Genomic DNA, 27,698 nt, shown 5'->3' with positions numbered 1-27,698 from the left:
CTATACTGTCCCATGGTTGGATGGTTTACTTAGCAATTTTGCTATTGTTAAATGGGAGAGGGAGAGAGAGAGAGACGGACAAGTGTTTATATATTTGCCAAATAATAATAATTTTGATCATAATAAAAATATTAGTTTCATATCTGCAGGATTGATAAAATAAGAACTCTACCATCTTCCCTTAAAATTTCATGACCTTGCCAAACATGGGACAAGTACCGTTGTTGATTAAAATGCTTATACCCTCCTTCACAAAGCTGTGGCCTTGTGTCTATGTTGGAAATATTAGTATTTGTATTATCATTTTTAAAAGCATGGTTGTACTGCTGAAAGATTGCATGTTTGGATTTACTCATGTCATATTCCTAGCACAATAACATCTGTTAATTGCAAGCAAGCCACCCTTTAACTGTAATTAGATCTTGTAGGACAAAAACAGGAGACTATCTTTCTCTCTTTAATATTCAAGCTAGAATATAGAAAAACAAGAGAGTGAGAGGTGTCCACTGTCTTGAAATGGTGATGATAGCAAAAAATATTTTCCATACTTAGCATGGTTTTGGCAAGGATATTTTGATTGCTTAAAAAAGAAAACACAAAAACACAATTGAGAACTCCTATATTGAAGTTTTCCAAATAATTATGAGGGTACTATAGACTTTTTGGTGTGAGCTCGCATGTGTGAAGCGAGATAGGGTGCTCGTTTGAACACACGACCACAGTAATTGCAAGGATATGATCTCATTTTGTTATTACAATGGACCTTGAAATGTTTAAGCAGGCTGGATTTATCAGGGAACGGTTCAAGGCAGGTCTTACAAGTGAACTGTCTGTCTTTAGAATGAGTTTTACGGTGGTTAACAAGTACTGAGGACTGAGAGAAAGATTTACCACATTCCTCACAGAAGAATGGCCTCTCACCACTATGGGTTCTTTTATGTCGGACTAAAGAGGATGACTGAGAGAAGGTACGATTGCAGATACTGCATTGGAAAGGTCTCTCACCTGAATGCACTCGCAGGTGAGATGCTACATAAGTGGAGCGAGAGAAAGATTTTAAACAGATTTTGCATTTATATGGTTTTTCTCCTGAATGTATTTGCATGTGACGAGACAAACTCGATGAATTGGAGAAACTCTTGGAGCAGATATCGCATTTGTAAGGTCTCTCTCCAGAGTGGATCCTTAGATGGTTTGATAGGATTGAAGACTGTGAGAAACTTTTGGAACATACATTACAATGATAGGGTTTGTTTCCGGAATGAACACGACCATGACGCTGTAGACTAGAGGCTTGGGTGAAAGTTTTCAAACAGATTTTGCATTCATAGCGAGTATTTTTTGGAACATTAGCATTGTCATTTTTTACTGTTTCACCAAGAGGACGGTGTATCTGATACATATGAGAAGCCAGATGTGACTGCTTTGCAAAGGACTTATGGCAAAGTTCACACTGTACAGTTGGTAGCGGTGGTATTGGCATATTGAAGCCACCATCTACAAGAGCAGAGGGAAGTTGGTTTGAAATCAAAGCTAAGCCCATGCTTGAAATGAAAGTAAGCTGACATTTCTTCCGATGCTTGCACATGTTAGAACGATCAGAAAATAGTCTTTGACAGTAGTTACATGCATATTGGCGCTTCTTTTTAACAGTTTCTGGAATCTGCTGTGGAATTTGTTGGTTTTGTATGGACTTGTCAACCAACTGAGTGGTATCATTGAAGACAGGTACCAGACCATTGCTTTCAGTATTCTCTGATTTTGTTTCATTGCCAGGTTCTGCATAAGATTTCTCTGCCATCACAACTTCTGGGTGTTTATCATTTAAATGGTTTGATAGATCCGTCTCCAGTGGAAAGACTTCAAAGCACAAGTTACATCTTATGGGGTTCTCATCATTGTTAGAAATTATTTCCTCACAGCTGTTGTTGTTGTTGTCTAAATTCATATCGTCAGCAGTTTCCTCATTTGGTTTTGTCACTGACTGTTCATCATGGCTGGATAAAGAGAAGACAATCGGGGACGATGCCGATGTTGATGACAACGGCATGTCTTGTAACGTGTGAATTTTGACATGACGCTGAAGACTAGACCGGTTGGAAAATGACTTCTCACAGATCTGGCAAGTGAATGGTTTGTCAGTGGAGTGAATCCGCCGATGGTTGGCAAGGATAGACGACTGCGAGAATGTTTTACCACAGATATCGCAATGATAAGGACGTTCACCTGAGTGGATCCGACCATGACGAGCCAGACTGGAGAGGTGAGAGAAAGTCTGGTTACATTCAGAGCAGCTGTAAGGTTTCTCACCAGTGTGGGTACGAATATGGCACAGAAGGTATGTTGAACGAGAAAAGGACTTTTTACAAATATCGCACGGATAAGGTTTTTCATCTGAGTGCGTTTGATGGTGACGAGATAAGCTTGAGTGATTTGAAAACTTGCGTCCACAAAGATTGCATTCAAATGGTTTGAAACCTGAGTGTGTTCGTTGATGGTTGACTAGAGTTGACGACTGTGAAAAAGCCTTCTTACAGATTTCACACTGGAATGGTTTCTCACCCGAGTGTATCCGTTTGTGTCGGATAACACTGGACATTTGAGTGAAATTTTTGTGGCAGATATCACAAGAGTATGTCATTGTGGTTAATATTCGTCTCCTGCGGGGCATATTCTTGATGAAGGACTATATAATCGGCACCACAAATGGCAGATGCAATGCGTGGCAAGGCTGAAGAGAGAGAAAAAAAAAAAGGAAAATAATTAATATTACGGTAGAATGAAACATGTTATTATTCACCATTTTTTGTTAATTAAAAACATTAACCCTGAATCTATGATTAATAGTCGAAATTACTTTTGTTACTGAATACTTCATGTAATGCTTGAGTTTGTTGTTTACCTTGAATCAACCCTGATTAAATAGCCCTATGATCAAACACATTTCAGCTGTGACTGTTACTCTCCCACATTTTTTAGTACCTAGCATTACACCACTCAATTTGTTCTTAAGATTAGAAAAGTGTGATGTGATCCACCATGTAGAGTCATCAAATGGATTGTCTTGCATGTATGTTAACAAATAATATACAGTTATGAAACTATTTTTCTGGTAGCATCTGGAGATTTGACAATTACCCAAAATTTAGCTGTACTGATGTGTGAATAATCAACCCTTACAGGAGTGATTCTCATAGGGGCTACAAGCTATGAAAGAAGATGAATTAGTTGCCATGTTTTAATAAAAAGACCTTAAACTTACTTGTTTAACACCATGGTGAAGGTAAATCAATTATATGGATGTAAATTCTGTATTCTCTTCACATTAACCCTTTAACATTTAAACTAGCTATATTCAGTCTCTGATACCAACCCTACTATGCCCTTCTAAAATTAAAGCAATTACATCAATGAAATCTAAAAGCTACAAGATAATGCATGGTTAAGTCAAAACAATGTGAATAAATAAGCATTACATTTCACAGAATAATGTGAACACTAAAGGGCTAATAAAAAGTTAGGGAGGAGCAAAAATTGCACTGAATTGCTGTTTTTCTTTTTTGTAGTGTTGAGTGGTGCATGGATATTGTCAGTTTGATAAACACTACCAAGCTGATGTATCAGACCCAATAATTTGGCCAAACCATGCAACAACCATCTTCAATTGTTTTGACAAGCAACTCGTACTTTTTTTTTTCTTGCTATACCATTGAAAAAGCCATCATGCTAAACATACTTCAGAAATGGGACCTGTGTGTTGCTGGCTACTAAGCTACTAAATTATTTTTCATGCTAGTAAAAACTTCAGCCACTGACACTTTTGTTTATACATAAGGAAAGCATATAAAAACGACAAGCATATGGGTGGATAAGATGAACATATAAACAAGAAAGACATATAGAAATATATATATATATATAGTTAAGGACTAGGGAAAAATACTGAGGGAGAATGACAGATAGTTAAGTCAGCATCTTTAACTTTTATCCTTTATTTGTTTCAGTCATTAGACTGTGACCATAGTGGGGTATTACCTTGAAGAATGTTTAGTCATATGAACCAGCCTTAGTATTTAATTATTTTTTTGTAAAGTCTGGTAATTATTCTATTAGTCTCTTTGGCAAAACTGTTAAGTTACAGGGATGTAAACACACCAACATCAGTTGTCAAGTGGCGGTGGGGGACAAACACAGACACATATATTTATGACAGGCTTCCTTCAGTTTCCTTCTACTAAATCCACTCACAAGGCTTTGGTCAACCTGAGGCTGTAGTAGAAGTCACTTGCTCAAGGTACCATGCAGTGTGACTGAACCTGGAATCAGGTATTTGGGAAGCAAACTTCTTACCACATGGCCATGCCTGCACCTACATGTATATATATTTTCTATTTCTTAATTCATTTAGAATATGTCAATCCCACACTTTGAGTGTCTGTAAAAAATATAGTGGCACAGCTTTAAGAACCCCGTGAGGTTCTTATGACTGACACAACAAAAAAGCATCAGTAAATTAGAGAAATTAACTAATGGGAGAGATAATTAGACAAAACAAAGAGCAATTGGCATTTCTTCATTTGCAGGGCCCCATAGAAGTGAAAGTGTTTTGCGCCAAAATGGAATTACTAAAGAATGCAAGTAAACTTGTGGACGGTAGGATCTCGGTACGGGCTGTATATTATGAAGCATCCAGTGTGACAATGCCATTATCGAAGGTGGATCCATCAAATATATTGATTACATTCCTAATTAGCGTGAGTAAAGATGGCAGTAAACTACCCATGCGAATAGAACGTTAATAAGATAAAAGAACGGACACAAGAAACGATCACTGTTTCGCGAAATTGATGGCCTTCTCCCTAGCATTCGACATTTCACCTACGAAAGCTAATATTGACAAGGTAAATAGTTTCACTTCCAAAGAAATGCCGATTGGTTTAAACATAACTACCACCACCACCACCACTATTACTCATTACCTACATCAACAAGTATTTGATCCAAAACAAGAACGTTTTTGCCATGCATCGTCCTTATAATTCTGAACTAACGTAATCAAATACAAAATATTTCTATTCAACAGTACTTGCAAACACAGACATGAGGATGCTAGATTTAGTGTTTCTCCAAAATGAAAAATACACACAAAACCATATCTGAACATACGAGAAACAAAAAAGTCAAAATTTAAAGTTTTTCTTCTTATATACAAGGATATGAAGAACCATAATTATCAATTAATATTTCCAAATGAATATAAAGCAATGAATTGTCAGGATCGATATAGCGTCGGACAAAATGCTTAACGACATTTCTTCCTGCCCTTCATGCTCTGAGTTTAAATGCTACCGAAGCCGACTTTGCCATTTATCCTTTCGGGGCCGAAAGATAAGCGCTTGTTGAGCACTAGGATCGACACAATCAACTTTACCCACACTTCCAAAAAAAAAAAAAAAAAAACCATCTTGGCCTTGTGCCAAAATTAGGAAGAAAAAAAATTTTCCTATAGAATCAAGTGATTGACAGACCAAATACCCAAAGAAAAGAATGCGATGTGGGGTTAATAATGAAGGTGCACTTAAAATTTTATGGGTGGAGGAAGGAGTAGAGAATATTTAAATTCATCGCCATCGGTGCTTGATTAGTATTTATTTATCAACTGCAGCAAAAAGATGAAAGACCAAGTTGATCCGGATGGGAATCGAACTCTGACAGCGAAGGGAGATAAACAAACATACGGCCGGCACTCTAAGCAAAATCGACATAGGTACAAGACCACAAACTTTGGAGGAGACTTATAATAGAATATATCGACCGTTAGTACTTGAATAGTACATGTTTCATCAATCCCAGGATGGATGGGAAGCAAAAGTGACAGCGAGATTCGATCTGAGGGATGCAGAGCGACCGACACTATAACGATTTCGTTACCTATCAAATGCTTCATACGTATAGAAGACAAAAAGATGGTGATATTTGGGTGACTGTTAGTATTTACAGTAGTAACCAAATAGCGCAGTAATGAAGCTTACCCACAATTGCACACTTCCAAATGTCGACAGCCGGCGTGCCGGAAGCTTAGGTGTGTGTGTGTGTATATATATAGTGATAACTGGAAGAAGGATATCACGAACTGAAATAATATTCAAGAGTGGCGATTAGGATGATGGAAAAGGACGGTGACCAAAATGATGGTCAGTGTCAGAATACGTTACAAGTCATCATCCCTACTGATGAGAATTCTTCGTACACACACCGACAGAATAGTTCCGCCTTCATAAAGTTCCACCACAGGTTCTCCATCATTATCTCCCCTTCATTGAGTTTTCCTTTTGTTATTCAGGATACAATGGGTTAATCATACCAAGCCAGTAGACTTATACTTGTACACACACACACATTATTTTCTTTCGCCATCACAGCTAAAGCCACGTTGAAACACCTTTCGTATTTGGACATAAATATATACATAATATGCAGTCGTAAACAGATGTACATACATGTATGTAAATATGTATACACATGAGCATATAATCTAGAAATGCATGGTATGTATGTATGTGTGTGTGTAGGTGTGGTAAGTAGTTCGCTTCTCAACAACATAGTTCCGGGTTCATTCCCACTGCGTGGCACCTTCGGCTTGTATCTTCGACTAACCAAAGTCGGTAAATTTTGATATTAACACCCGCACGATTTTCACTAAGAAAAAGAATTACGGAAGACTACCAAGAATATATATATATATAAATAATCGTCTTAACTTAAAGGAAAAGGGTTATACTATGCCGGTCGAAGTACAACGATTTCATTTCCACGTGACTGTAGGCAGTCTTCTGTAATTTTCTTTTTCTTAGTGAAAATCGTGCGGGTGTTAATATAAAAATTTACCCGTAAAGTCGTGTGACTGGATTTGGTAGAGGGAAACTGAAAGAAGTACATATATGTGTGTGAAGATGTCACTTGACAACCGGTGTTGTGTTTACGTTCCCGTAACTTAAAGCTTCGGCAAAAGACAGATAGAATAAGTATCAGGACTAATTAAAAATACTGGGGTTCATTCATTAGACTAAAAAATTCTTCAAGGCGGTTCCCAGTATGGCCGCAGTCTAATGGCCAGAACAAGTAAGATAGAAGATGGATACACACATATTACTTTCTATAAATTTCTATAATAATAATGAAATTATTGTATACAGTGCTCAGGTGCACCACAACTTGTCAAAAGTGTGTATAAAGCTATGCAGTAATGTACAAATGTCTGGAAAGTGTACAGTGTATGAGTCAGATATATGCTTGCGTGTGTATGGAGGGGAGAAAATCAGGTGTAGTGTTGGTGAATCTCAGGAAGCATGGAAGTTTTGAACGATGCAGTGCTCCGACAAGTAACAACTGATGTCGGCAGTCTGTTCCATGCTTCAGCAACTCTTAGCGTGAAAAAATGTTTCCGAAAGTTATGGGAGCTGTGCTGTTTTCTGACTTTGTAAACATGTCCACGGGTGTTAGACAAGTGGAGTTTGAAAAGGTGCTCAGAGTTATTGTTTGTAAGATGGTTGATAATTTTATGGGTGTCTGCCAAGTCAGCTGCCAGACGTCGGAGATTCAATGTATCCATGCCCAGGGATAAAGATATACTCACATACATAAACAGCCTATATTATAACAGGGAGCATTGCACAGGACTTGACCATATTCGGTCTTCCATTTCCATCACTCGACCCCCTTCTTTATCACTATTATTCTCTTTCTCATTACACTCTTCTCTATCATTCATTAATGACATCCATCACTTACGTCACTCATCATCATTGCTAAACACTCACTTCAATTACGTCCTTCTCTACTTCATACTAGGAACGAGCTAAGCCTCTGGTGTTGTTGAACAATTAAATGGAGACCACAGACGACGGACAGGAGTCTTTGGGTCTAAGTGTCTTCTGCTACAGTCTCGGCCGGTCAAAGCCTTGTGAGTGGATTTGGTAGATGGAAATTGAAAGAAGCCCATCGTATATGTGTGTGTGTATGTTTGTCTCCCACCATTGCTTGACAACTGGTGTTGGTGTGTTTACATCTCTGTAACTTAGCAGTTTGGCAAAAGTGAACGAGAAAATAAGTACCAGGCTTAAAAAAAAATAAGTACTGGAGCTGATTCACTTGTTTAAAAATTCTTCAAGGCATGCCCCAGCATGGCCACGGTCTAATGACTGAAACAGGGAGAAAAAGATATGAATATATATATATATTTAGATAGATATTCGCATACACACTAATGTAAAATAAAAATAATTCTCTGACAATGAGTATTCAATCAACTGAGGTACCTCTCCGCTGTTTTAGTTAAGTAGCTGAGTATCCCATAGACCAGCATGATCAAGAGTAAGCAACCATGCTAGGCATTAAAATTACAGGTGCAGTCAATATGACAGACTTCTATACAGTATCTGTCTGACTCTATTTCATTCACAAAGCTTGTGGTGACCTGGTGCTATGAGAAAAGATACTTGCTGAAGATGCTATACAGTAGCACTGAACCTGGGTGTTTCATGATGGTGAAGCAAACTTCTTAACTACACGAATATACCTTGTACATATGCATATGGAAGACAATGAGAGAGCTTTGATTTTAATGTGATTACCTGACCCCAAAATTCACAACCAAATTTATTTGAATCACACACTGTCACTTAAAAAAACAAGAAACAAAACAAAACAGAAACGTACTTCTAAATACAAAAAGCAGCATGTACTCATCCGGAATGCTTAGGATAATGGGTTTTCTTAACCAGGGCTCAACTGGAACTTGACAACATCAACTATATACTCGTACAATCACACAGTTATACACGGATCCCCACTTTATGCAAGATTAGCTTACGCAGTCATTCAAATGTTTATATAATTATACAGACAACTCCACTTCATGTAAATAAGATGCACAGAACCAGGAATGATTATCAGGTGGATTGGTATCAAAATGTGGACGTGCATGGCTTAGTGGTTAGGGTGTTTGATTCATGATTGTAAGATTGTAGTTTCAATTCCTGGGCCAGGTAACATGTATTCTTTAGCAAAACACTTTATTTCACCTTGCTCCAGTCCATTCAGCTGGCAAAAATGAGCAATTCTGTGACAGACTGGCGTCCCATCCAGGTGGAGAATATATACACCATGAAACTGGCCCTTGTGAGTCACTAGGACTTGAGAAGGAAACTTCACTTTTTTTAAGGTATCAAAATGGTTAATTAGAACAATATTTATGTTTTTTTCAGATTCTTTATCTGTATCTCCCAAGGGAAGTAGAACTGCCTTAATGAATAGCTTTGTCACATGAGCAGCATCTGAGTTGGGTCATATTAATTGCAAACTGGCCTTTTCCTAGTTGCCTATGTGTGAATTCCTGGTGAGAAGCATTCCCTATCAGTTTATTCCATGCTGTAGGGCTTTTTCTAGAGAAAACTTGCATAGTGAATTTAGGGTGACTAAGTAGTGTGGGCCAAACACTCCTTTCTCTTCTTGTGAACATAAGGGACTGCTACAATATGCAGAAGATGGGCACAAACGTAGAAGCTGGCCAGTATAAAAAATTGTGGGCCATCCTTGCAGCCGTGAAAGTTCATCTGCCTTCATTCATTAAGTTGCACCATTGACTGTTTGGCACTGAGGGTGGGCTGGAACATACACCCTTTATCAGTTGAAATTGACAAACTGACTCTAATTACACATGCAAGCATCTCTATGTAGGTAACTAGGGAGACTACTCCAGAAAGTAGAAATTCCAGCTTTTTCTTTTTTTGCACCTTTCTATTTTTTAACAACTCCCTCATAGTAAACTGTTATTCCTAACATGGCCACTCAGTTTAACATCCTGTGATCCACGAGTACCTTTATTTGGGTGGAAGGCCTCACATGATGCTTAATTTAACCCTCATCTCAAAGATAATATTATGCTTTTAGTTAGCTGGAACGACTCATTTAACACCTCCTCTACATAAAACCTTGTATACATTCAATTGGGAAAGCCTCATATGATGTCTGGTTTAACCCCATTCCCAAGATTATCTTTGAGTGCTTTTAGTCAGGTGAGAGACTAAACATGACGTCCATTTTAAACTCTCACATCAAATGGTCCTTGGGTACCTTTAGCTGAGTGATAGGCATATTATACTAACCAGTTTAAAAGTGCCAATATACTCAGGCCTTGGGCACCTTTAGCTTTAGCATAATTCACAGCAGACAACTTGTTTCCTGTCCTGCATACATTAACATTCAGAATGGGCATCAGTAATATCAGTCTCACCAATATGAAGCTGTGGCAATCAAAAGTCATGAGCATTCTCTCTATTTCCTTGAATAACTTATAAACAAGCCAATAAGAAAGACTCTAGATGATTAGTCAAACTCCAAGAAATAACAGCCAAATCTCCCTCATATTCTACTGTCTTAACAATAAATAAAAATCATTAAATAACACAGCTTGAGAATTATTACATGTGGCAAAAACCCTACAAAAAAGAAAAGAAAAACACAGGATGGTTATTATATTAATCCCTGGGCTAAAACAACAACACTACTAAACAAACAGTAAGGTGATTAAATTTGAACACATTTCACTTGGCGGGACAAACGTCAAAAACACACACAAAAAAAATTACAAATTGGAAGGGAAGGACAAGCTATCATCACCATCACCATTTAATGTCAACTTTTCCATGCTCTCATGGGTCAGATGGAATTTGTTGAAGCAGATTTTCCACAGCCTTCCATTCACCAACCCTCACCTATTTCCCCCACAGTCAGACGTTTTTTTTTTTCAGAATGGCCAGCATACTCATTTACAATCATCACATGATGCCAAGAAGAGGGTACACAAATACACATACAGATAGCGAGCTTCATTAAGTTTCCCCTCTACCAAACCAACTCACAAGGATTAGGTGGGCCTGGAGTGATAGAATATGCTTGCCCAAGGTACTGTGCTGTGAAACTGGGTGCATACATATATATATGTACATACATATATATGTGCATACATATATATATATATATCTTTATATATAAAAGTAAGGTTGTGTGCTGTCTGTCTCCTACGCTTTAGATTCCTAACTACTCCCACATTTTGCGGTGCAGTTTAACCAAAACTGGGTATCTTATAGTCGTGATTCATATCAAGCCCTTCTGGGTATTAGCGCGCGTCTACGATGAGTCTACGATTTAACAAAAAATTTACCATCAATTTTTCCCATTTTTGGCATATATAAGGGAAGTAACTCTCTAAAAGTTTATTATTAAATCTCAGAACGTAAAATGCTACAGTAATACCCTCCCCCCACCTTTGTGGTTAACCATATTGAGATGGCTATTATACCTTACATCTCTAAAAATGCTTATATAGTTATTTCCCTTACAAACCCAAGCAACGCCAGGCGATACTGCTAGTCATCATCATATATATATATATTCATGTTTGTTTTTATGTTCACTTATAACAAATTTCACATTAATCTGATAGGTTCCTATACTTTTGCATTCAAAATTGCTGTCAACAACATTCTTGTTTAAGAATAAGAATATATATCTACATATTCACTGTACCCCCCCACACACATGTATGAATAAAAAATTGTACAAATCTCATTATCACAGAGCATTGTGGGCAAAGTGATAATGAATGAAGTGCAATTTTAAAAAAATATACATGACAAAAGTTGTTTGTTTAACCCTAGGTCAATCTTGATTTAACAGAACCATGTTCAAAGGTGGTCCATCATGACCATTTCATGTTCATTCTTTTTCTTTTCCAAATGAAATCTGTATAGGACTACACCAGTCAATGTATCCAATCATTTTTAACATAGAAGACTGGAAGATATGAAGGAAGTATGGCCACAGCTCAAATGAATACACACATACAAATCTATTGCTGAAAACAAACTATCATATAGAAAGTGAGCAGGATTGTCCAATGACTAGTGGAAATTGCATGGAAGCCCAGCAATAAATTTGAAAATTTATCTCCCTTCAATTCTGGTGTTTTCTCAAATAAACAAACATGCACATTAACACAGAAAAACATGTATATATATTCAGACACATACTGAAACATCATAAGTAAATGGAAATATCTCATATCAGAAAAGTTTGAAGTTTTTAAATTCATTTCTTTTCTGCTGTGTACTGAAATAAATTTGACAAACACACATGCCAAGTATAGATCTAGGAAGACCATAGTTTAAATGAGGACTCAATAGATATGTAAAGTGGTTTACAGATCATCAAAGGGAGTATTGTGAGTGTATGTGGACAAGTTCTGAATAAATATATATTTACAGGTCTTATCTGCCCAGTCATAATATTCATTTATATTTATTATTTGCATAATCTTTTCTTATCTTGTAGATCAATGAAAGAACTAACAAAGAAGGAAATTAGTCCAACTCCTTTTAAAGATAAAACTTTTCAAGGAATTTTCTCCGTTATATTATCCATCATGAACTGAAGTAGGTAAACTGTAGGCAGTAAAATCTTTTACCCATGCCTATGTGTAAGTCATAAATAACTTTTGATAAATATATGGGTGAAGTGCTGTCATTTTTTTCATGGTGCAGGCTTAAAAGCAATGCAATAAATAAATCATTGACAAAATCTTCAGTAAATAAACAAAGAAATTTTGTTTTAACCTAAATAAAATATTAAAATAAATGAAATGAAAATTTCCATCATATTTAATTCTCTTTGGATCTAATTCTTCAAAGTATTTTCAATAAAACTGTAATCATTCATATTGTACAAGTAATTGTTCATATTGTATCAGGCAGTAATGAAAGCTCTATCCATTTTTTGAAGGATAATTATAAGACATGATTACTTCATTCTAGCTTCTAAATGATATTAGTAGCTTTTTAAATCACTAAAATATTTCTTCTTTCAGATAGCTCAAATATACACTCCAAGTAAAGAGCACATATGGCATGCTTTGCTGTTTGAATTCCAAAAGGGGAATACAGGAAGCTCAGTAGCATGATCACTCAAAAACACTTATGGAAATGATGTGGTGAATGAAACGACATGCAGAGATGGTTTTTACATTTCAAAAAGGGTGACTTCAGTCTAAAAGATGAAGCATGAAAAGGATGCCCCAAAGGACTCAATTCTGAGGAAATGCAAGCTACTGTTGATGAAAATCCATCCATTACAACTAGCGAACTGAGTAAGGAGTTTAATGTGAGCCATATGACCACCTATCATGAAATAATAAGACTTGGCAAAGTCTTCAAGCTAGAAGATGGGTTCCACATATATGTCAGAATCCAATTGCAAATGTGTGGACTGCTGTGTCTCATGGCATTCTCATGAACTCCAAGCACCTTTTTTAGACAGAATCATTACCGGAGGTAAGTGGATTCTCTACAAACCAAGAGCTTGAAAGTGGTCTGCATCCAAAGAAGATTCTTTTAAGTGCATGGTGGAACATGGGGGGGGGGGATTGTTTATTATGAGCTGTTAGGTGACAAACAATAACAGCTGGAGTTTACTGCCATCAATTAAGATGTTTAAAAACAGTTTTGCAGGAAAAATAGCCTGAAAACAGAAAACAAGTGATCCTGCAGCATGATAATGCAAGAGCGACTAGAAGAATTTGGCTGGGAAATTATGCTTCACCCACCTTGCTCCAACAGATAATCATCTTTTTAGAATCTTACAGAATCATTTTGCTGGACTTTGGCTTAGTACATGAGAAGAGGTTGAAATGAAGCTAGTTTCTTTTTTTTTGAGTCAAAACCAAGTAAATTTTATGAAAAGGGTATCAAAAAGCTTTGGGAAAGATGGGAAGGTGTCATTGAAAAGAATGGTGACAGTATTGATAATTAAATAAATCTATTTTTGGTTGCATTTTCATTTTTATTTCAATTAAAAAAACTAACAGAACTTTTTGTTACAACCTGATACAATATATGGAATGTGTGTTATGTCAATGTATTTATTAAATAACAGTTTCAGCTTATTTTTTTAAATGCCAGATTTTTGACAGCACAGGTACACTAGTACACATACATGTATGCGTGTGTATATATATACATATATATATTCATCATCATTTAACATCCATTGTCCATGCTGGATGGGTTGGATGGTTTGACCAGGGTTGGTAAGCGGGAAAGCTGCACCAGACTCCGGTCTGATTAGGCATGGTTTTCTATGGCTGGATGTCCTTCCTAATGCCAACCACTCAGAGTGTAATGGGTGCTTTTATGTGCCATTTACGTGACACTAGTGTCTGGCATATATATATGTGTGTGTGTGTGTATGTGTGTGTATATATATATGTAGAGGTGCAATGGCCCAGTGGTTAGGGCAGCAGACTCACGGTCGTAGGATCGCAGGTTCGATTCCCAAACCGGGCGTTGTGAGTGTTTATTGAGCGAAAACACCTAAAGCTCCACAAGGCTCCTGCAGGGGGGGGGGTGATCCCTGCTGTACTCTTTCGCCACAACTTTCTCTCACTCTTTCTTCTGTTGGCCTGCTCGCTTAGCCAGCGGGATGGCGTCATTTGAAGGCTAAAACAATGCGAAGCGCATTGTGACCAGCAATGTGTAGCAACATCTGATAGCCTGGTCGGTCACGAGGATATATGTGTATGTATGTATATATTATTTTCTTATTTGTTTCAGTCATTTGACTGTGGCCATGCCGGAGCACCGCCTTTAGTCGAACAAATCGATCCCAGGATTTATTCTTTGTAAGCCTAGTACTTATTCTATCGATCTCTTTTGCCGAACCACTAAGATACGGGGACATAAACACATCAACATCAGTTATCAAGTGATGATGGGGAGGGGGGACAAACACAGACACATGCATACACACACATATATTTATATATATGTATATATAAAGAGAGTCTGTCGAATGTTGACCCAACAGAGGGACCAGCTATCTGAGTTGACAGTTCCTTGGTAGTTAAGGCAATTAGAAGCATGAAGACAGGGAAAGCCCCAGGCCCATCAGGAATCACTGCAGAGATGCTCAAAATATCTAGTAGTGTCGGCTATAGCCTAGTCACCCGTATAGTTAATCAGGTGATACACGAAGCAGTCATACCCAATGACTGGTGTAGCAGCATAATAGTCAACTGCTACAAAGGTAAAGGTGACGCCCTAGATACAAATAATTACAGAGGTACCAAGCTGTTGGATCAGGTGATGAAGGTTACGGAGAGGGTCATAGCCCAACTAATTAGAGAGAGAGTTAGTTTAGATGAGATGCAGTTTGGGTTCGTGCCAGGGAAAAGTACCACTGATGCTATATTCCTGGTAAGGCAGCTGCAGGAGAAATACCTAGCCAAAGATAAGCCCCTGTACCTGGCTTTTGTTGATATGGAGAAAGCCTTCGACAGGGTCCTCCGATTCCTTATCTGGTGGTCAATGAGGAAACTAGGGATAGATGAATGGTTAGTGAGAGCTGTGCGAGCCATGTACAGGGACGCTGCTAGTAAGGTGAGGGTTGGCAACGAGTACAGTGAAGAATTCCGGGTAGAGGTAGGGGTCCACCAAGGCTCAGTCCTCAGCCCCCTCCTATTTATCATAGTCCTCCAGGTAATAACGGAGGAATTCAAGACAGGATGCCCTTGGGAGCTCCTCTATGCTGATGACCTTGCTCTAATTGCTGAGTCACTATCAGAACTGGAGGAGAAGTTTCAGGTGTGGAAGCAAGGATTAGAATTGAAGGGCCTTAGAGTCAATCTAGCTAAAACCAAAGTCCTAATAAGTAGGAAGGTAGACAAATCACAAACGCCTTCAGGTAGATGGCCCTGCTCGATCTGTAGAAAAGGTGTAGGTAGAAACTCTATAAGATGCACCAAGTGTAAGCTATGGACACATAAGAGGTGCAGCAATGTCAAAGGAAGGCTAACTAGGAAGATGGTTTTTGTATGTGGCAGATGCTCAGGAACAATAAACACTGAAAATGCTCTGAGACCAACTTCTGTCACTTTCCAGGGAGAAAAACTAGAAATAGTTGATAGCTTCCGTTACCTAGGTGATCAAGTCAGCAGCGGGGGCGGGTGTGCTGAAAGTGTAACTGCTAGAGTAAGAATAGCTTGGGCAAAGTTCAGAGAGCTCTTACCTCTGCTGGTGACAAAAGGCCTCTTGCTCAGAGTAAAAGGCAGACTGTATGACGTATGTGTACGAACAGCCATGCTACATGGCAGTGAAACATGGGCCGTGACTGCCGAGGATATGCGTAAGCTCGCAAGAAATGAAGCCAGTATGCTCCGATGGATGTGTAATGTCAGTATTCATACTCAACAGAGTGTAAGTACCTTGAGAGAAAAGCTGGACCTAAGAAGCATCAGATGTGGTATGCAAGAGAGACGATTGCGCTGGTATGGACATGTGGCGAGAATGGATGAAGATAGTTGCGTGAAAAAGTGCCACACCCTAGTGGTTGAGGGAACCTGTGGAAGAGGCAGACCCAGGTAAACCTGGGACGAGGTGGTGAAGCACGACCTTCAAATTAGAGACCGAGACCTCTGGAAGTATGCTGTGTGTGAGAAGACCCGGCAGGACAAGTGAGACCATAACCCGTGGCCTTCTACATGGGATGTAGCCAGCCCACTTATGCATACCTTCCCTTTTTGGGACACAAAACTCTACTTGTGAAGACCTGTTGAGGCAAGTGAGAAACAGAATTGAAATCGATCAATGGAAATTGCAGCTGAGTTATCAGTGCCAGTGGCACATAAGAGAACCATCCGAACGTGGCCGTTGCCAGCGCCGCCCCGACTGGCCTCGTGCCGGTGGCACGTAAAAAGCACCATTCGTTCGTGGCCGTTGCCAGCCTCGCCTGGCCCCCGTGCCGGTGGCACATAAAAAGCACCATCCGATCGTGGCCGTTTGCCAGACACGTCTGGCACCTGTGCCGGTGGCACGTAAAAAGCACCCACTACACTCATGGAGTGGTTGGCGTTAGGAAGGGCATCCAGCCGTAGAAACATTGCCAGATCAAACTGGGCCTGGTGCAGCCTTCTGGCTTCCCAGACCCAAGTTGAACCGTCCAACCCATGCTAGCATGGAAAGCGGACGCTAAACGATGATGATGATATATATATATATATATATATATACAATGGGCTTCTTTCAGTCTCTGTCTACCAAATCCACTCACAAAGCTTTGGTCGACCCGTGGCTATAGTAGAAGACACTTGCCCAAAGTGCTGTGCAGTGGGACTGAACCCCGGAACCATGTGGTTAGTAAGCAAGCTACTTACCACACAACCACGCCTGCATCTATGTGTATGTATTTGTCTTCAAACTTAGATAGCAGTGACATTATATCTCCCAGAAGCAAAATATTTGAGAGTGGTTTGTTGTCTAGTAAAGAAAATAAGAGTTGGTTCAGAAAAAGCATTCAGCTGAAGAATTGCTTCAAAAAATCTTGTCCAACTAATGCCAGCAAGGAAGAAGTGGACATAAAAATAAGAATGAATTGTATAGAGGTAAATAGCATTCATCAGTGAATTTAAATAAGAGACAATAAAATGATTGTTCAGGACATTAGAAAGCATTGGATGCTTTTGATTGGTCATATGATCTATGATGTTGAGTTCTTTCTGTCTGGAGATGGTTCTGTTTTGAAGATAATCAGAAGAAACTTTGGCATATGGTAGATAGTAGAGGTAACTGAGACATTTTGTTCAAGATTGTCGTAGTAGAGAATGTGATGTTCCTCCGTGAGACAGAATTTGCGAAACCTAAATCTGTTCCTGAATGATAGGAATGTATCTTTAAATATCCATAGGTCTAGAGGTAATTCTTTTAATGTTGTAGTATAATGGGGAGGAGTGGGAGATTATGATTATGATGGTATCTGTGCCTGAAGTTGTTTGTCTTTTGGGGGAAATGTTGGAAGGCCATGTAGGTCTACATTGAAAAGAGTATGAGGATGGATCCCAGTGATATAACAATCTGGAGATTTAAGTTCTGGAAGTTTAGTAATATTGATGGCAGTTAGAATGGCAAATGGGAGAGGAGTTTTTTTGAAGGTGTCATGTACCTTGTGCGTGTGGTGGTTGAATGTAATGGTTTGGTGAGTATGGTCATGGATGAGTGTTTTAAAACTATGGAGATTATCCATAGAATGATGTTACTTCATTTGGGTTTTTTTAGGGTTTTAGAAATGCTATGAATTTGCTCAGTTTTTAGATTCTAGGAACTTGACATAGCTGATAGAAGCAGTTGCCTACAGTGTTGAGTGGAGTGATTCTTAGAAGTACCAGGTATTTAAAGGTATATGTTTGTAATTTTATCTAACTCTGACACTTTTAAGTTTCTAGAAAAAGCACTAGTTAATCAAGTACTGTGGAAGCTGTCATGGCCAGTCACTTCCCATCGTCAGTGGTTACTAGTATGGCTTCAACTGCAGCCAGCTCTACTGTTGTCCTTGTGTCACTCACAAGTGATATCCTGCCTTTGAAAACTTTAGGAAAAAGCAGTATTGTTGAACCTGACTGACATCATCAAAGCCCTCAAATGTTTTGCATAAGAAACCCTAGATTATACAGTCACATGAATTAAAGAGATTATTGAAGGGTTTCATACAGAATACAAGCATTTCAGACCTCTAGTAAAGAAAGTACTCAAAAAAGTGCCAGAGAAACTTTAGATAATGATTAACAATGAAGATTTGACAAAAGAAAAAAAAAAGGCAAAAAAACTGTTTAGAGGAGATAGAAATCCAAGGAGAGAAAATAGATCAGGGAAGAACATTATGCCATCCCAAATAAGGGATTCATAAAAAAAAAAAAACAAGAAGAAAAAAAGAAAAAAAAAAGATCAGACACCATGGCACAATTTATTTCTGATTGATTCAATAAATCAATGCACTCAGAAACTATAAAGTCCAGAGACTCACCTACAATAAACACCATAGAAACCAGTTGATACAATCATAACATCAGAAATGAGTCTTTTATGTTTTGAGTTCAAATCCCACTGAGGTCAACTTTGCCTTTCATTCTTCCAGTGTCAATGAAATAAAATATCAGTCAAGCACTAAGGTTGAATTTAATCAACAGACAGGCTTTTTCAAGTTAAGGATTATTACTATGGATCTCAAATGAAGTTTTTAGAGCTGCTTGTGCTTTAAGGGCAGATGAATGTATAACCATCAAATGGCCACAGCATGAGGGGCAGTGGCCATAGGCATAATTAACCTTGAAAGACATTGAGTTTGATCAATGTCAACAGAAATCCATTTCTTAAAACAAGAAAGATCTTGGAAGGCTGAATGACTAAAGAAATATATTATTCTAAATAAAATATTAAGGAATAATAAAGATACTGTAAAGTATAGTTTTAATAAGACATCATCATTGAACATCCATTTTCCATGCTGGCATGAGTTAGAAGGTTTGACTGGCCAGGGGCCACCCCAGGATCCATTGTCTGTTCTGGTATGGCTTCTATGGCTGGATACTGTTCCTAATGCCAACCACTCCACAAAGTGTACTGGGTGAATTTTATGTAGCACCAGCTCCAGTATCAATTCTGCTGTGATGGACAGGTCTTCCTGAGTAGAGCAATTTGCCAGAAATCTTAGTCCTTAGTCATCTCCTTTGTAAGGCTCAGTGTCTAGAGAGAGGCCTTCTTCATGTCTTAATAATTAGCAAGAAGAGGAAAATCTGTAACCATTGCCATTTCTAATTAGGTGGCAGATTAAGACTGCCATACAAGTGTCCTTCAAGCAGGCTTCTATACTTTCAGGCTATCATATTTCATTGAGTACTAGTCAACTGTAGTAGACACTTGCTCAATGTCACACATTGAGAGCAAATTGGAGACAATGTACTTGTGTAATACACATATACACTGAGAAACACACATGCAAATGGATCTCTGTTGATTTTGATAATGAATATTTAGTTATTTGATTAAGTGAACTACTGACACATTGAATTAAGGTACATGTGGTAAGGTATTCCACTTAATGTAATTCTCAGGCAGAATCAGAGTAAGATAAAGTGTTACAAGAATGGACCTTTGAATCACAGGTTCAATCCATCAGGAAGCTTCCAAACAGTTTGTATACCTGAATTCACCCACAATGCTTAGGTTGACCTAAGGTCATGACAAATGACATTTACCTTAAACAATACGCAGTAGGATCAAATCTAGGATCCTGTCCCACAATTGCAAAACAAACTTCTTAACAGTATATATATTCGTTTGCTTTACTCATTAGACTGTGGCCATGCTGGGGCACCACCTTGAGGAATTTTAGTTGAACTAATTGACCCCAGTACTTATTTTTGAAGCCTGATACTTATTCTATCAGTATCTTTTACCAAACTGCTAAGTTATGAGGACATTAGCACACCATTACCAGTTGTCAATTGGTAGTGGGTGTCAAACACATACACAAAGATACACACACACACACACACATATATATATACAAAGGGTTTCTTTCAGTTTTTATCTACCAAATCCATTCACAAGGCTTTGGTCAGCCTGAGGCTATAGTAGAAGACACTTGCCCAAGGTGCCATGCAGTGGGACTGAACCCAGAACCATGTGGTTGGGAAGTAAACTTCTTACCACACAGCCATGCCTGCACCTATATATATATATATATATATATATAAATATACTCTAATATTAAACAGTGATAATGAGTGCTCAGGGGATGGGGCACTGGCAGATGATGAAAGGTTAATGTGACAAAGAGACAGAAACAGGTGTCTTGCTGTAGAGGAAGTACATGTCACAGAGAGAGAGAAAGACTAAGTCAGGAACAGGTGTGTTGCTGTAGAGGAGATACCAGTCAGAGGGAGAGAGCAAGGGAAAGAGAGAGTGAAAGAAAGCAGGGGAAAAATAGTGAAGTGCCAGGATATACTTAAAAGGAATGGGGATCAGAATATAAATGGGATGATAGACTAGAGCAAGGGAGAGATAAGTGGTGGTAAAGTGGAAGGGCATACCCTCAAGATATGGGGTCAGAATATAAATGGTAGGGTATTGCCAAAGTGCATGGGTAGGGAGTAGAGACTTTACATGAATGCAAAGAGTGTGAGGATGAGGAATGCAGTGATTGGTAAAACCTGGGCATACAGAGTGGGTGGGAGTCAACAGGATAGCACTGGTAGAGTGAGCACGACAGTGAGGACAGGATCGGCAAGCAAGAAATAATCTTAAGCATAGCGCATAGAAAGAGAAACTGTGAGGAAGAGGAGAAGAGAGATATGGTTTGGTTTGTTGGGTGGGAAAAGTTTCATTGTTGTTACATGTGGATGGAACCCACAATGCATCTAAAACTGAAGTTGGTGGGTCTTCTCGAGAACCTCATATTGCCAGATATCTTGGTCCATTGTCATCTCTTCTGTGAGGCTCAACATCCTGAGATCAGTCCTCACCACTTCATCCCATGTCTTCCTGGGCCTCCCTCTTTCACTGGTGTCATCCACTCTCTGTGATCAGCATTTCTTTATACAGCTGTCTTCATTTATACCCATCACATGTCCAAACCAACGCAGTCTGCTTTCTTGCATGCTGCATCTGGTTCCTCTTATTCCCAACTTTTCTTTCAATACATTTGCACTTATGTTGTATGTGCATACTGACATTGCACATCTAACAGAGCATACTACCTTCATTCCTCTCAAATCTATGCATGCCTTTTACATTCAGAGCCCATGTCTCACTACCATGGAGTGATTATAGCCATTCATACACAAGCATCTTAGAATCTACCTTTCAATCTAAGAGAGAGTCCTTTTGTTGCCAACAGAGGTAATAGCTCTCTGAACTTCCTCCATCCTATTCTTATTCTGGGAAAAATACTTTCAGAACATCCTCCACCATTGCTAATTTGGTCACCTAAGTAACAGAAACTATCCACAATCTCAAGAGAGCCACCTGGACATTTGGGAGAGTCTAATTCCTGTGTGACCTTAGTGCTTATTGCACCTGCACCTCTGCCACATACAAAGACAACTTTATCTGTTAATCTATTTGTGATTCCACTGGGTGCAGGGAATGGAATCACTTCCAATTCCTTTTCTACATATTTGGCAGAGCCATTTACCTGATGGTAAGAAAGTCTTATCTACTTTCTTGCTAACAACTTTTGTCTTCACTAGGTTAACTTTCAGGCTTTGCTTCCATAACAGGAATTTCTCCAATTCTGCTATAGATTCTGTAACAAGAGCAAGGTCATCAGCATATACTAGTTCCCACAGGTATCCCATTTTGAATTTCTGTTATGGCCTGGAAGATGATGATTAATAATAGTGAACTGAGAACTGAGCCCTGGTGGACCCCTACATGTATGCTTTATCACTGTATTCATGGCCAACTCTCACCCTGCTAACACTGCTGTACATGGCTTGTACAGCTCTACCAATCCACTCATCTACTCCTAACAGATAACAGAGCATGGGACTCAGTCAAAAGCTTTCTCCAGGTTGATAATATCAGCAACTGGAAAGACTGATTTATGAAGAGCAACACCAAACCTATTCAGAGATGTCTGTGGCATGCAATGAGATGAAGGGTAAACTTTCAGTCATATTCTGGCTTCTCTCTATCAGTCAAGTGGAGTTTGGATTTGGAATAAAGACAGGACACAGCAACATCCATTCCTTGTCATCACAACTATCACTACTGTCATCATTAACACTACCACCACAACTATCATCATCATCACAAAAATCATTACTATTACCGTTTGCTTGTTTGCTTATCAATACACTATCATGTGGCATCTTGCCCCTCATCACCACCACCATCTTTATCTTGTGAGGGTCAATGGTTCCAGATCAAAACTCAATCCCTGCTCCACTGTCCTCTGCTGGTTTTGGCGCTCTTGAACAACCTCAGAGATGTGGAGTTTTGTGAAGTTAAAGGCTGATGATGTATATAATAAAACAAAGGGTCATCATGACAGAAGAGATTTCTATGGTTAATGTTTAACTTTAAATAACTGTAGCATGACATCTCCTGGCAAAATGTGAGGCAAGGGAAGGAATTTCTGAAGTCTGTAATTCTGGGGAAGAAAAATAGAATGAAGTGTTTCATACAGCATCAAGTTACTGGACCAGAGGATGAAAGTTGAGGAGAGAGTTACAGCCTAGTTAATTAGGAACAAAATTAGATGAAATGCAGTTTGATTTTGTCCTGTGGAGAAGTACCACTGATGCTATTTTCATAGTTTAGCATGAAAGTAGTGTTTGTATGTGGTAGATGTACAAGATGCTATAAAGACTACAAATTCCCTCAAATGTCTCAGAGACACTCTAGAAGTTGTAGATAATTTCTGCTACCTAGGCAACTTAATTAGCAGTGGAGGAAGTTGTACAGAAAGTGCTAGAACAAGAATAAGATGGAAAAAGTTCAAAGAGCTTTCATCTGTTAGCAACCAAAAGTCCCTCTCTCTGAGTGAAAGGAAGATTGTGTGACACATGTGTATGAACTGCAATGCTACATGATAATGAAACATGGGCCCTGATGACATGCAAAGACTAGACAGCAACAAAGCTGGTATGTTCCACTGGATGTGCAATGTCAGTGTACATGTGTGACAGAACATCTGTGTTTTGAGAGAAAAATTGAGCATAAGAAGAATTATATGAAGTGTGCAAGAGATGAGACTGTGCTGGTTTGGTGATGTGATATAGATGGATGAGGTCAGTTGCATAAAGTGCCAATCACTTAAAGTGGAGGGAAGTTATGGAAGAGGGAGACCCAGGTAGATATGGGATGGACTACTGAAGGCTGATCTCTAAACACTGAGCCTTACGAAGGAGATGACAGTGGACTGAAATATGTGACTAATTGCTGTACTCAAGAAGATCCACTATCACAGCAGAATTTATATCCTAAAACCAAGGTGACATGTAAAAAGCACTGGTGATGGTGCCACATAAAAAGCATCCAGTACACTTTGTAAAGTGGTTAGAAGGGCATCAAGTCATAGAAACCAAGTCGAAACAGAAATGATGACATAGGAAATTAGATATAGTCACAGTGATGAAAGACAAAGCTGATGGTATGACTGGATCCAGGATAGCAGAGGTGGGTAAGTAGTTTATTCAGGAGAAGAGGCCATTGTAGCCGTAATAGAAAAGGTAGAAAGGAGAGATGGTATGATTAACAATCCTTAATTATATTAAGGAGTATAACAACACCAACCAGCAAGGGAAATTCTATAATGTTGCTATTCTCACTCAATCTAACAACTAAATCTTCTAAACGCTCCCTTTTCCCTTTAAAATAAAGACCACATAAATCACTGAAAGAACTTCTACACTGCTAAATTTAGCAGCAAATATTCCTGCTTTTGTTGAAATAGTTTCTTTGCAGTATTTGCCAAAGAACTAAAAAAATAAAATTTTAGAGGTTAAAGATCAACTTAACAAAGACGAAATGCTAATTAACCCTTTCACTGCAAAATTAAATTTCAGAGTCGTTCCAGTGATGAATTGGTATTTTCTGCAAGTCATACTGCTTCAATAAACTTGACATATCTTAACAGAAAATAGTTTCAAACATGACATTTATGAAGAAAAAATAGATTTGTACAGAAAGCTGCTTTCTGCAGTTACGAGTAATAAAATCTTGAGTGGGATATATCTGCTTTCTGAAGTAGAAAGGGTTAATAAGCCTGTACCATCTGGGATGTAACTTGCTGAATATGTGCAATCAGTACAAGCAATAGGTATGCAAAAGATGCTGTAGAATCTGTAATAGACTTAAGAAGAGTGAGTGGACATTACAGCATAAGCTGATGTATGTGTAAGATCTCTGCACTGGTATGGAGTTATGATATCACCGGGTGTTAAGAAATGGTTGAAAAAACACCATATTCTGACTGGGAGCTAGTTGAGACAGTGTCAGAGTCAGATTTCTAGATATTAAACCTTGAAGAAACGGTTTCACAATCAAGGAAACGATATTATGTGCAACAAACCTATCCAACCTGTATCAGAAAGAAAACTCGGATGCTACAATTATGAATATGATGGCATCACATATCATTGAGAGAGAAGCAGGGTGTATATATACACATAGTGACTCAGCCAGTTAACACGTACGTATTGTATCCATATAGTTAACATCCTCAATCTGTCTAAACACTCGATACTTACGTATCTTCTAAACACTATCTAATCTGCCCAACTAACATCAACTATGTTACATACTATCTTTACACATAGATACTTTGTACAGTTAGAATCTATATCCTCAGCCTATCTATGGTCAATATTTACACAAAGAATGTCTCTATAACCAACGTCTATAGAGTCTATCTATACAACCACCACTACACACTGTATCTATTTATCCAGTCAACCGCCAGACACCGTGCTTGTCTATACAATGAACATGTTTACTGGGTCTATCGATTTCCGTGGTCAACATATACAAACTCTGTTCATCAATAGTCAATATCTATACAATATATATATATATATATATGAATGTAGGTATGTATATATGTATCCAAGGAGACAATCCCGCTGGCTGATGTTTTATATAACTTTTCAAAATCGACTAACACACATATCGCCTTTGTATAACTCAAAATAAAAATAGGAAGAAACCAAAACCAACCACACAAAAGATGAAACATCTTCATCATTAATAGAAACCCAGTTAAAATTAGAGGCTTGGTACTATATATATATATATATTTAAATACATACACATATTTACTGTAATATATATATAGTAAATATAAAGGTGGATTTATACATCAATTATATATATACTTACAGTCAATCCAAACGTTGAAGTTATTCTGCTCAATAGAGTCACGACTCCATAAGCCATCTGGCGGTGTCCACTAAATTCTGTACCTGTCCTAAAGAAAACCCACTCAGGGGCCGATAATTGAAGCTGTGTTTTTTTTCTTTTTCTTTTATAATTGTTATCTCAGAAATTTAGAAACTGTGGCGTAGAAGACGAATAATTTCAAGTAACTTAAAGTGACGGAATATTTTTTTTATGGTTATCACTGTGACCGGGTGGTTTGTTTGTGGTAATGTAGCCGTGTTAGATTCATTCACTGTCCGTCTGGCCGCCCGGTTAAGGATGACGTGATGACAAGGGAGTTGATCGGTCAACCGGTCTAAGCAGGTGGCGTTGGTAGCAACCTAAGGGGGAAACAACTCTACCTCCAACTCTACTGTACTTCATTCAGCTCGTTTTTCGTTTTTTCCTCTTCCATCTGCTCTTCCTCCACCTTCTCCTTCTTTATCCCCCTCCCTACTGCCACCACTGCTGCTTGCCTCCGCTTTCACTTCTTTCTTTGTTCCTTTCTTCTTCTCTTTCCTTCTATCTCACTTCTTTGTTTCATACATTTTTGTTCTCTCTTTCTACCTCTTCTTCTTCGTTTATTATTGTAGTTTTTGTTTTAGTGCCGATTCTTTGTAGTTTTCATTTAACGTCATTGAGGACCCGAATGAGTGTCACCGCACCACTCTCAAGACTCAACTGTATTGGTAGTTAAAAAGCTTGCGTATGAAGTGGTGTGACTGAAGTGGCTGTTTGTTGTGGTGTGGTGGTAGCAACATTTGTGTGGCAATGGCTGAAGTGGCGAGGTGGTAGTTGCAGTTGCGTGTTAGGGCTGGCAGTTATAATGTTGCTGTTGTTCTTGTTTAGCTAGGTGGTGATGGTGGCGGCTGTAGCGGCGTGTTAGTTGGAGTATTAGCGCGATGGTAGTTTATAACAATATGGTGATGAGCCCTAGGTCAACCTTGAGCAAGCAGATCTTTGATCAAAGACATTCAAGCAATGACCATACCTTTTTCATTCATTCTTTTCTTTTTTTTCTACCGTTAGATAAGCCTATTTTAGACTACATTATCCAATGTCCATTTTTAAGGTCGGTACAGACGTAATTTGAGGGAGAATTTGGCTGCTGTTTCTACGAGGTCGGGCGACTATGCTGAGATTTCCACGTTAGCTCGTACGTATAGTAGTTGTAGCTGCAGTGGTGTGGTATTGCTATTTGCACTGGTGTGCTGGTCGTCACAATGGTGGTGGTGGCGGTGGTAAGTGAGGTAGTAAAATTGTGGTTGTAGTTATGTGCTGGTGACTGTGGTGGATTAGTAGCGGATGTGGTGCTGTCTGTACTTATACAGCGATGGCTGGTGTTGTCGTGGTAGTAGTAGATGTGGTGATGGTGGTTGCAATGGTACAATAGTAGTGGCTGAGATAAGAGCAGTTCAAGTGTTATCAGGTATCTATAGTATTACGAGGATAGTTGTAGAGCTAAGAACGTAGTAGTAGTAGTAGTAGTAGTAGTAGTAGGTGTTTTTGTCAAGCCTGAGGTTGTTCTGATGGAGCAGACTTATGCTCAAAATCATTCCAGCTGTGACCATCTCGTCTTTTTCTCCTTAAGTGCAAGAGCCCCAGAACCACGTTATCCATGTGTTCTTTTCTAAGACAGGATGGGATTTGAGGGAGATTTGGTTGCTATTTTTGTTAGTCGTGTGATTGCGTACAGGCTTTTACGCTGAATGTTAACTGTAGTGAATGTATGAGGCTCACAGTTTTTCGTAGAGCTTAATCAATTAAAAGCTCGCACATAACAAGCACTCGTAGGTTTTAACATTTGTAGGAAAAGACCTACCAATGTCGGAACCCTTTAAGAAATCCTACCATATTTTGGTTTGCTATTGCACTAGTAAAAATTCTACCAGT

General features: G+C 38.6%; 1 protein-coding gene across 2 annotated transcripts; it reads right to left on the bottom strand.

Annotated features, from left to right (window-relative positions):
- Positions 1 to 27,192, bottom strand: LOC115221666 (zinc finger protein 271). Of its 2 annotated transcripts, none has more exons than XM_029791867.2 (2): positions 25,767 to 27,192; positions 1 to 2,731 (listed from the first exon to the last, which is right to left on the bottom strand). In XM_029791867.2, the coding sequence occupies exon 2, from the start codon at positions 2,669 to 2,671 to the stop codon at positions 641 to 643; it is 2,031 nt and encodes a 676-aa protein (XP_029647727.1). In that variant the 5' UTR covers positions 2,672 to 2,731; positions 25,767 to 27,192; the 3' UTR covers positions 1 to 640. The 2 variants fall into 2 exon arrangements, with proteins under 2 accessions (XP_029647727.1, XP_029647728.1); XM_029791868.2 differs by lacking the exon at positions 25,767 to 27,192 and adding an exon at positions 6,033 to 6,348.
- Positions 27,193 to 27,698: the final 506 nt, after the last annotated feature.

The sequence above is a fragment of the Octopus sinensis genome, linkage group LG18 (genome assembly GCF_006345805.1).
Source record: "Octopus sinensis linkage group LG18, ASM634580v1, whole genome shotgun sequence".
In the NCBI taxonomy this organism is placed as follows: domain Eukaryota; kingdom Metazoa; phylum Mollusca; class Cephalopoda; order Octopoda; family Octopodidae; genus Octopus; species Octopus sinensis.
This window is presented reverse-complemented; position numbering and strand designations above follow the sequence as displayed.